The sequence below is a fragment of the Phoca vitulina genome, unplaced genomic scaffold (assembly GCF_004348235.1).
Source record: "Phoca vitulina isolate PV1807 unplaced genomic scaffold, GSC_HSeal_1.0 scaffold3, whole genome shotgun sequence".
In the NCBI taxonomy this organism is placed as follows: Eukaryota; Metazoa; Chordata; class Mammalia; order Carnivora; family Phocidae; genus Phoca; species Phoca vitulina.
Genome location: NW_022589706.1, coordinates 29,572,094 through 29,581,553, shown reverse-complemented (window position 1 = coordinate 29,581,553; position 9,460 = coordinate 29,572,094). Strand labels below are relative to the sequence as shown.

The 9,460-nt window shown below is 41.9% G+C and overlaps 1 protein-coding gene across 8 annotated transcripts in view; it reads right to left on the bottom strand.

Annotated features, from left to right (window-relative positions):
* The window catches only part of LIMCH1 (LIM and calponin homology domains 1), a 319,011-nt gene that overhangs the window by 11,938 nt on the left and 297,613 nt on the right, over positions 1 to 9,460 (bottom strand). For 4 of the 8 annotated variants that reach the window (XM_032400265.1, XM_032400257.1, XM_032400258.1 and 1 more), the window contains 6 exons: positions 7,164 to 7,256; positions 6,198 to 6,302; positions 4,957 to 5,084; positions 3,035 to 3,156; positions 2,622 to 2,745; positions 173 to 250 (listed from right to left, as the gene is read on the bottom strand). In XM_032400265.1, the coding sequence (XP_032256156.1) occupies positions 173 to 250; positions 2,622 to 2,745; positions 3,035 to 3,156; positions 4,957 to 5,084; positions 6,198 to 6,302; positions 7,164 to 7,256 (650 nt within the window). The remainder of the gene's footprint in view (positions 1 to 172; positions 251 to 2,621; positions 2,746 to 3,034; positions 3,157 to 4,956; positions 5,085 to 6,197; positions 6,303 to 7,163; positions 7,257 to 9,460) is intronic. The other 4 variants (XM_032400260.1, XM_032400261.1, XM_032400263.1 and 1 more) reach the window with 1 other exon arrangement.

Here is a 9,460-nt window from a genome sequence, read left to right as displayed (position 1 = left end):
TGTGTGTGTGTGTGTGTGTGTGTGTGTGTGTGTGTGTGTGTGTGTGTAGGAATAGAGGTAGATGAACAAATCTCTCAGAATCATCTGGGAAGCACTCATTGGGTTGAAATCATGCTCAGCAGGTGCTAGGTGAAACCAAGCAGCCTCAGAAAGGCTTTTTAACCTCTTGTACCTGTTTGGTGATTGGCCAGGAGGGGTGGGAGAACAAGGGGACAAGTGCCCAGCCTGGAAATTCTCTCGAGGGCTTTTCCTGTAACACGGTAAAGGAGCCAAAAATTATGAGAAGAGAAGCCCATCCCACAAGAAGAGACATTTTGAATTAAAACAAAACAAAACAAAACAAAAACACTCCCTTGACAACCAAATAAGAAACAACACAGTGCCCTCGTGGTGATTTTTTAACGAAGAACAAAAACAGTCATTCCAGCTAGCAAAGACCGTACACGCATCGGCTGCATAATATCAAAAGCAGGCTGGCACGGGTGGACAGGAAAGACAAAATATCTTTCTAATCTTTATTTTTTTGCCAGGTACTTTGCTAGTTAACACTGCATGCTGGGTTAGATATAAAAATCCTGGTCTGGGTGGGAGGGGAGAGATGAGTAGGGATATAGGCAAAAGCTCTTAAAGGAGCTAAAGGGCGGAGCTTTACTGGAGGTATTTTTTTAGCGAGGTGGCTTCTCCCCTACCAATAAGTTCATCATGGGTACATGTGATTAGGGGTAATGTTCAAAACATGTAATAACTGCTAGGTCATGAACATCCACACAGCAGAATGGTCCCCAGCTAGAAGCTACCGCAATGGTTTGACAGGTGCTCTTCGTGTCCACATGAGCTTTGCCTACAATTAAGCCTTGCTCTGTGGTGGCACATGAGCCTTGTCTGGGCTCTTGCTTTTAAGAGTTCATTTCCTTTGTGAAGAAAGGGACAGAACACAGAAAAGACGGAGGAAAAGAGAAATGCCAACACAGAAGTGAACAGAGCACCAGTCCATCTGTCTTGGAACTGCTTTCAGAAAAACTCCCTGAGCCCCTGCCCACTCCAACTTCCCTCCTCAGGCAGAGCTTGTCTCCTCCGGAGTATCAGCTTTTCATGTAATACCCTAAAGTATAAGTACATTGCCTTAAAAAAGGTTGAAAATCAGAGCAGTAATCAACAACAATGATTACTTCTAGGTGATTTTATCTTCTATTGATTTTGAGTGTCATCCGGACAGATAGTAATAAAATAGGATACACATAAGAGAAAAGGGGAAATGGTTCAAACACTATATTGAGAAAAAAAGTGTAACATAATAAATAAGGTAAAAAGATGTCACCACCACCACCATCACCACCACCGTCACCACCACCATCACCACCATCACCACCACCATCACCACCACCATAACCATCATCACCACCATCACCATCACCATCATAACCATCATCACCACCACCATCACCCCATCATCACCACCACCATCACCACCACCATCACCATCATCATCATCACCACCATCACCACCACCATCACCACCATCACCACCACCATCATCACCATCACCACCATCATCATCACCACCACCACCATCATCACCACCACCATCATCACCACCATCATCACCACCACCACCATCATCATCACCACCACCACCATCATCACCATCATCATCATCACCATCATTATCATCACCATCATTTGGCATTATCAGCACCACCACCAACATATATAGCACCTATCATTTGCCAGGCACAAAACCCTATGAGGTAGGTACTAATATTACACATGAGGAAACTGAGGCAGAGAAAGATTAAGTAACTTGCTCAAAGTCCTATGCAGGCAAGTGGCAGAGTCAAAGTTTAAATCCAGGTCGTCTGGCTCTAGGTAGAATGATTGGTTAATGCATCATGAATGTTACATATTTTAAAACTGATTACAAGGAACCTCTGGCCCAAATATGATCTTATTGTGGAACTAGGGTTCATTTTGACTTCCTCCACCACTTATCCAGTCAAGTACTTTGGATAAGTTATTTAATTTCCCTGATCCTCAATGTCCTCAGCTCTAAAATGGAAAAAAGACCCAGTAAAGTTACTGGAAGAGTTCAGTGAATTAATGTATATAAAAAGGGGAGAGATATGTAAACCCTTCAACACAGTGCCTATTATATATTGAAAGACTTCAAAAATGATAGGAACTATTCTAACTGTAAAATAATACGGTTTTTATAAAACGAGAATACAGCCTGGGGTAGTTACTTCATGGGAGAGCATGTAAATGAGAGAAAAAACATTTTTTTCCTTGAAAGAAAATTTGTCAACAGGCTCTGAGACAATTTAATTCACTTAAATAAATCACTTATACAACAGGCCTGCAAATTCTTCCCAAATGTTTAGATTTGTAGGTTAAAAACATTACTTTGCTCTTACAAATTGGTAAAAATCAGAGTGCATATTTATTTGCCAGGAAGACTGTCTCAAACATCCATAAATACTTATTATCTAATCACTCAGAGTCAGTGGAGAGAAGCACAAAAAGACTGCTGACATCTTGCCATCTCACAGTCTTTTTCCCCCATTCTTAGTCAATAAATTTTAAAAAACAAAGGAATTCCACATGCATCTTATCTGGCTACTCACTTCCGTCTTTCACTCGGAGACTCCATCTGATGGTTAATGCTTTTATCCAAAGGGAGGGTTTTTGGCTTCACATCTTCTAAAATGTGCATCAATGGGTTCGATACCTGCTGATTCTGGGATGGATCTGAGGCAAAGGAAAGCATAAAGAACATAAACTTAGCGTTCAGTAGCTAAGCATTCACCCTAGTGCTTTGTAGGTCATCTTTCTTGAAAGCCCTAAAGCCCACTGGGGTCCACCGTGAGTTCATACAGACTGTGGGCCCACAGTGGTGGGAATCTCTTCGCTGTGCTGCTTAGCATAAGCTACAAGAGAAGCTTGCAGCCAGTAGAACTCACACCTGTCTGAACCATGTGTGTTGGGGGGGGGGGCTCTTATAATAATTTAATTATTGGGTTTAAATAGCCATTCTTACCCTGAGCTAGCTGTGAGTTCATCCCACGGTGTAGGGCCCCAGTTTCTGTATCCAGCTGATGGTCCTGATGGACTCCTTTTGATACGGGATTCTTAGAATGAGCCAAGGCCCCTTGAGTTAGGCTGTTGAGATAAACAAGTATATTTCAGAACAGAGATGAAAGCAACTGAACTTATCCTATCCCTTAGGGCATAGAAATACCCAGTTACAATATGAAAAAAGAAGTGGGACTAACTAAATGTTTATTCTTTTCATTTTAAACCAGATTTAAAGTGCTGGAAAATCCTACACATTTTCATTATCCATCAATTTAATAAGTTTGAGAAACCATCATTTCTGACATCTTCATCACCTCCCTGGCCATAAAGCTCTTCATTCTAACCATTTCAAGGCATGCCAGAGCTAACTGGAATCTCCCAGATTTTTATAAGAGAGGACTTATTGTAGAAATCACTTGGGCCACACAGGATTTGGGCAGCCCATGAGAATTCACCGGCCTCACAGTAGCTTCTGTGTGCAAAGGAAGGAGATGGAGGAAGTTTAAAAATGTTTTTGGGGAAACAAAGATTCTGGAGATAACAGGGACTGTCTGGAGAAGCAGAGAAAATTCATGTGTAATGCTGAGCAGCATCATTCAAATATTCCTGACTAGTGGCTTTTGTTTCATGAAACTGAAAACAGATGTGCTATTCCTAAGGCTCTGCAGACTCTGGACACGGGCCCGAAGCTCCTGTGTCTCCAATTCACCCAGTCTTCTGGCTGATGGAAATGGGAGAATTCTCAGAGCAGATCCTACCAGAAGGGCTCAGCTCCCAGCCAAACTTTCTTTTCTTTCTTTTTTTTTTTTAAAATATTTTATTTATTTATTTGAGAGAGAGAGAGAGAACACAAGCAGGGGGAGCTGCAGACAGAGGGAGAAGGAGAAGCAGGCTCCTTGCTGAGCAGGGAGCCTGATACGGGGCTCGATCCCAGGACCCCAGGACATGACCTGAGCCGAAGGCAGATGCTTAACCGACTGAGCCACCCAGGCGCCCCCCAGCCAAACTTTCAAATTGGACAGTCTTTGAAAATGACACTTAACCTCTCATGTCTTTGGGTCTCTCTGAGGACGCAGTGTGTGCACATACACGTGTGTATCTCTGCACACTTGTGTATGTGCATGTGTGCACATGCTTGCACACTTGCCAATATCTCTGTGGTAACTCAGAGCCCCAGGAGCAAACATCTATCTCATAAAGAACTTGCTGGTGGCAGGGTACTGCCAGCCTCCTGGGATTCTGGGGGTCCCTCCTAGGTTAGGCTCAGGGTGGCATCAATAAACCCACTACTCCCCATAGCTACAACCAGACTCTGCTCCAGTTTGAGCTAGCTCTGAATGATCCAGGGGTTTCTGGGTACCCCGTTTGGATCTCCCATGGAATATAGTGGAACCCATGGGGTGGGATAATTATCCACAACCAATCATTTGTTAGTTATCCTTTATATTGTCACCCAGAGTAAATGTGGCTTCTCACAGCTCAGAGGATACTGATGATAAAGTCCAGGTCCACAGTGAACCCACCATGGGTAGGATCCTAGGACCTCATTTCAACCTCTATCCCTGCAGACACATTAACCATTTCAGGTGAATGATAGCTAGATTTGGGGCTTTGAAGTGACAACGTGCTCCTGTGATGATATATACTATCTCCCCTTACTTAAAAAAGATTTCACCTATTTAAAAATAAGGCTATTTGTATTCAATAGCATAAAGACTGACTTCAGAGCTATTGGAGTGTGTTTAAGCAATACGTAATGTATTACTGGAATGATAATTTCAAAGCTGAATATGATTTGCATTAGAAATGGTTACTCTTTCTGCGGAGCGAACAGGCAGAGTCTGGCTTTGCACATTTAGAAGGATAGCCTGATATAGTTCATACCTGCCCATTTCCTCTGGTGGATGATTTTCCCGAGGCTTAAGCAATAAATCATTGTTGTCCCCTTGGAGTGGTTTCTTCTGTCTTGTCTCTTGTTCTCCCTCTTGACAGTTTTCCAAGTCCATCTTATTCTGATTGAGAAAACAAGGATAATATTATTATTATTTATTTATTGAGAGAGAGGGAATGCACATGGGCTCACACATGTGCATGTGGGGGTGGGGCAGAGGGAGGGAGAGAATCTCAAGCAGACTCCCTGCTGAGCAAAGAGCACAACTCGGGGCTTGATCCCATGACCCATGAGATCATGACCTAAGCAGAAACCAAGAGTCGGAAGCTTAACTGACTGAGCCACCTAGGCACCCCTGAATATAATTTTTAAACACACTGGACAACACTCATCTCTGGCCATGGGATATTTGAAACATTTTTTTCCAATCCCATTGCCTACAATTTAAAGAACAATTGTCCAAATTAACTGAATAGTAACTGGTTTCCAATGATTTGAAATAAATGTGTAATCTGGATCTCTTTTGAAAGTTATCATGAAAGAGAATTGGTCAGAAAACCCACCTTTCAAAATAAAACAAAATCATAGGACTGTTCAGTTAGGAGAAATGGCTGTCATGGGCCCATCTTTTTTTTTTTTTTTTTTTTTTTAATGAAGATTACAGACTATTCAAGTCTTGGTGTGTCTTTTGTTCGGTAGATCCACAACCTTACTTGGGGGATGTGGAGGAAGACCACCCTTTCTGTGCTCTCTCCAGCCCTTGAGGACACATGTAAATTTCATGTGGAATTTTAAGAGTGGGTTAGAAGCAACTTTCACGGAGGCCAGTGGGGGGTACACAGTTGGCTACCATCCAGTGCAAAGGAACGTATGGTGTGGAGGAGAGGGATGCATGTCTGTTGAATGAGTGAATGATGAGCAGTCAGAGGGACATTCCAGCAAATGGCTCCACCAATCAGGATCTCTCCAGCCAGTGCAGAGAGACTTTGGTTGCCAGCCTGTGGGAGCAGATCTGGTCCCAGTAATGATTTCACTGCCCCCCGCCCCCAGGAAATGACTGAGTCTGACCATGACAGTGACAGCACCATGGCGTACAATGGCCACATGGTAGCTGATGTGATTCTAGGGAAATAGTCAGTCCTGCATTTAAACTGGTGGAAAACTTGGCTTTATTGTTTTATACTTCTATTTAGGTTTATTTATTTCACAAATTGCTTTTAATCTATGGTCTCACCATTTTCCCACTGCCTTCAGTCACAGAGGAGGATGTAGACAGCTGGTCTGCAGAACTTGAAGAAAGAGTAAATGGAACCACAGTGTCTTCAATTATTTTGCGCTCCTAAAGGGAAGGACAGTAATTAATGAAAGGGAAAAAAGAAAAGAAAATAAAATCACATTTGTCAAGAGAAAAATTTCATTAAGGAACTTAAAAAAAAAATCGGATTATGTGCAAACAAGCAGGGCATTAAAAAAAAGGGGTCTTATTTTCTAAAAGCATGTAAATCAGATAACACTTTCTATGGACAATGATTTAGAAATTAGCATTTAATTTGGAAAAACAAATTACTTAGTCTGATTCAAGAAGCCTAATTAGAAATGCTTTTAAGGATCAGATTATGCACAAAAATTACTGAAGATAAATTCACAACAAAATTCATCATAAACAAATTTTAGATAATACACATTAAATGTAGCTCCCTTCCAATTCTCTAATGTGGTCTAGTTTGTTCATCTAAAAAAATGAGACAAACAAAACCAAATTCTCCTCCCTCCAAGTCTCTTTAGTACCATATAGTGAATGTAGTCAGTAAGGATTCACTTAGCCTCAATATCAAAATTATACTCACAAAATTAATTCACTACTACCAAACATGCTTTCCTCAAGCAAACACACAAATAGATACTTTCGTGTCATCTAAGGTAAATCAAGAATCTGACGCTCTGACTAGAGAACAGTTAAAATTATATTGTCTTCCTTGACCATGACTCAACATGCCCTTACCACAAACTAAATTTGGGGGAATTGTGGTCTTTTAGATCCTATAGGATATGACTCTTCGAAGAAGCTGACAGGGCTCTGATGTGAGTAAGGAGAATGAGACACAGCCACGTGCATACATTCACCACAGACAAAAAAAAGCGCCGATAAACTTTGAGAAATCAAAACCACAAGTCAAATTCCTTCTTGGGAATTTCCTACCTCCTCATAGTATCTGCGTTCCTCCTCTTCCACCTCCTTCTGGGCCTTTTCCCACTCTTCTTTCAGCTTGTTCTGTTCCTTCTGGTATCTCTCCTGTTACAGAATTTCCACAGATAGTTCCTGAACTGACCATTGCATACGCCACTAGGACACTTCCGCCCTCTAAACCACCATATACAATATATCGCAAGACTATCTTCATGTTGCAACATTCTGAGTCTGATCTATTCATGCAACAAAAGGGGAATGGTATTTCGTGGCACTCCAACATATTAGGAACATAACAATCTTACCAGAGAACACTCTTTTCTGTTGTTGGTGTGTTATAGATTTGTTCTCAAATATATGAGTAGACATTTGCTTATGGAAAGAGAAAAGACAGACTGAAAGATTCTAAGATCTTCCGTAACTTGGCTTTTGTCCTGGGACAGCAGGCTAAACCAATGGTTTGTTTCTGCTGGGCCCTTCAGAGATGAGTTTTGCCGTTTCACTAATAGAAATATGTGGCTACTGAGAGAGTTTGATAAAAGACAAAACAACAAAAAAACAAAAACTTGTAGGTGTACAAGACAGACAATGCATAAAGGTCCGGAGTAGACAAGATGATAATTAGCTGAGTAGCTGAATTACTCTTTGCTTGTAGCCATTCTACCAAAATGGAATCTTCCCAGGTTTCAGTAACTTCTGAATTAAGAGTAGCTTTTAAACAGCCCATTAGAAGGCTTCAATATCAGAACTGCCAGCCCTATTTTCAGAAACAGTACAGCGCTAGTCACCACTTCTGGAGAAAAAAAAAATACTCTGAATAAGGATGGCTTTAAAAATGTGACTGGAGTCCCTTGGACAGCTGACTAGAAGAAATGGTTAAATGGAGATTAAGATTAATGCTTGAAATGAGAGCGGACACCCTGGATGCCTTGGGAATGGTGTCCCCGACAGGACAGAGACATCACTGAAGTGTACCACACACAGTCAAATGTTTTCGTCTAATTATTGTCAATCTTCTCTCTGAGGCTAAAACAAGTCTTTTATCCTCCTGGGGGAGGCACTGTCTCCTCCAGGTATTACCTGTTATGTCATTATCTGAGGAGCAAAAGGGCTTTACTGGGATTATCTGGAGCCTGATGTTCTCATGAATGCTCTAGAAAAACCATCATTGGTCAACTCACGGTGGGCTTGTAACTCCAGGTAAAAATTTTGTTCTCAAAACCTAATCTTATAAAGTTTCTGAGAGGGACTTCAGGGGCCTTTCAGAATAGAGGAAACAGACTCTAAAACTTAACAAAACAAGCAAAGCTTCAGTTTCTTGGTTCTAGGAAAACCCCTCCCCGGGTTCCCCTCCCCGGGAGGATGAACGGAGGTGATGCAGGGAATGAAAGACGCTGTACGTCTGTACCACACACACACACACACACACACACACACCTCGGTGCACGTGTGCACACCAACACACACGTTGGTGGGCAGCATACATACATGCATACCCAATACACACACCTGCACACACCAACAAACTCGCACATATGCCTTGCCCCAGAGCCCACAGCCCTGCCGTGCCACCCCGGGTAACAATTCAGTAGGACAAAAATACATCTGTCTGCATCTGCAACTGAGGTCACCTTTCAGAGTGTAACTGACAGGGCGCCGCCATGGGAAGCACACTTGCTTATCTTCTTACTCTGCAGACTCTCTCACTCTGAGCTGTTCACCACGTAGCTGGGGAACAGGCATCTGGTTTTCAAGGGACTAGCAGGTGGCCAGGGCTGGTCTGGGGTCTCCCAATGGACCCAAAAGTCCCAAAAGCTGTGGGACTTTGCTGAATCTGGTTGGTATTTATCCCTGTGCAATTTGTGGTTGAAGATTTACCCCTGTGCAATTGTGAAAAGTGTTAAGCTTAACTGGCAGGCCTAAAGCCACACGACAATTAGTTACCTGAACTGCCCCCTGCTCCCAGCCCCTGGGAATTAAGCCAAGAGGGTCAGAGCAAAAAGATAAGGAAAAAAAAAAAAAGTAAAATACAGCAGTGTAAAGTCATCAAAATTAATGAGACTTAACATTTTTCTCCTTTATAATCTTTTAGTAAAAATCAGTACTATTGGGAATATAGTGGAGAGAACATGAGTTTTAATGTCATACAGATTTGGACTTGAAATCAGGCTCAACAACTGTTCACTGTGTGACCTTGAGCAGTTAAGATAATTCCTTTGAAGCTTAGTTTCTTCAGTTGCAAGATGGGGCTAATAAGACATACTTTGAAGAGTTTTATGAGGATTAAATTAGACTAGATATGTCAAGTA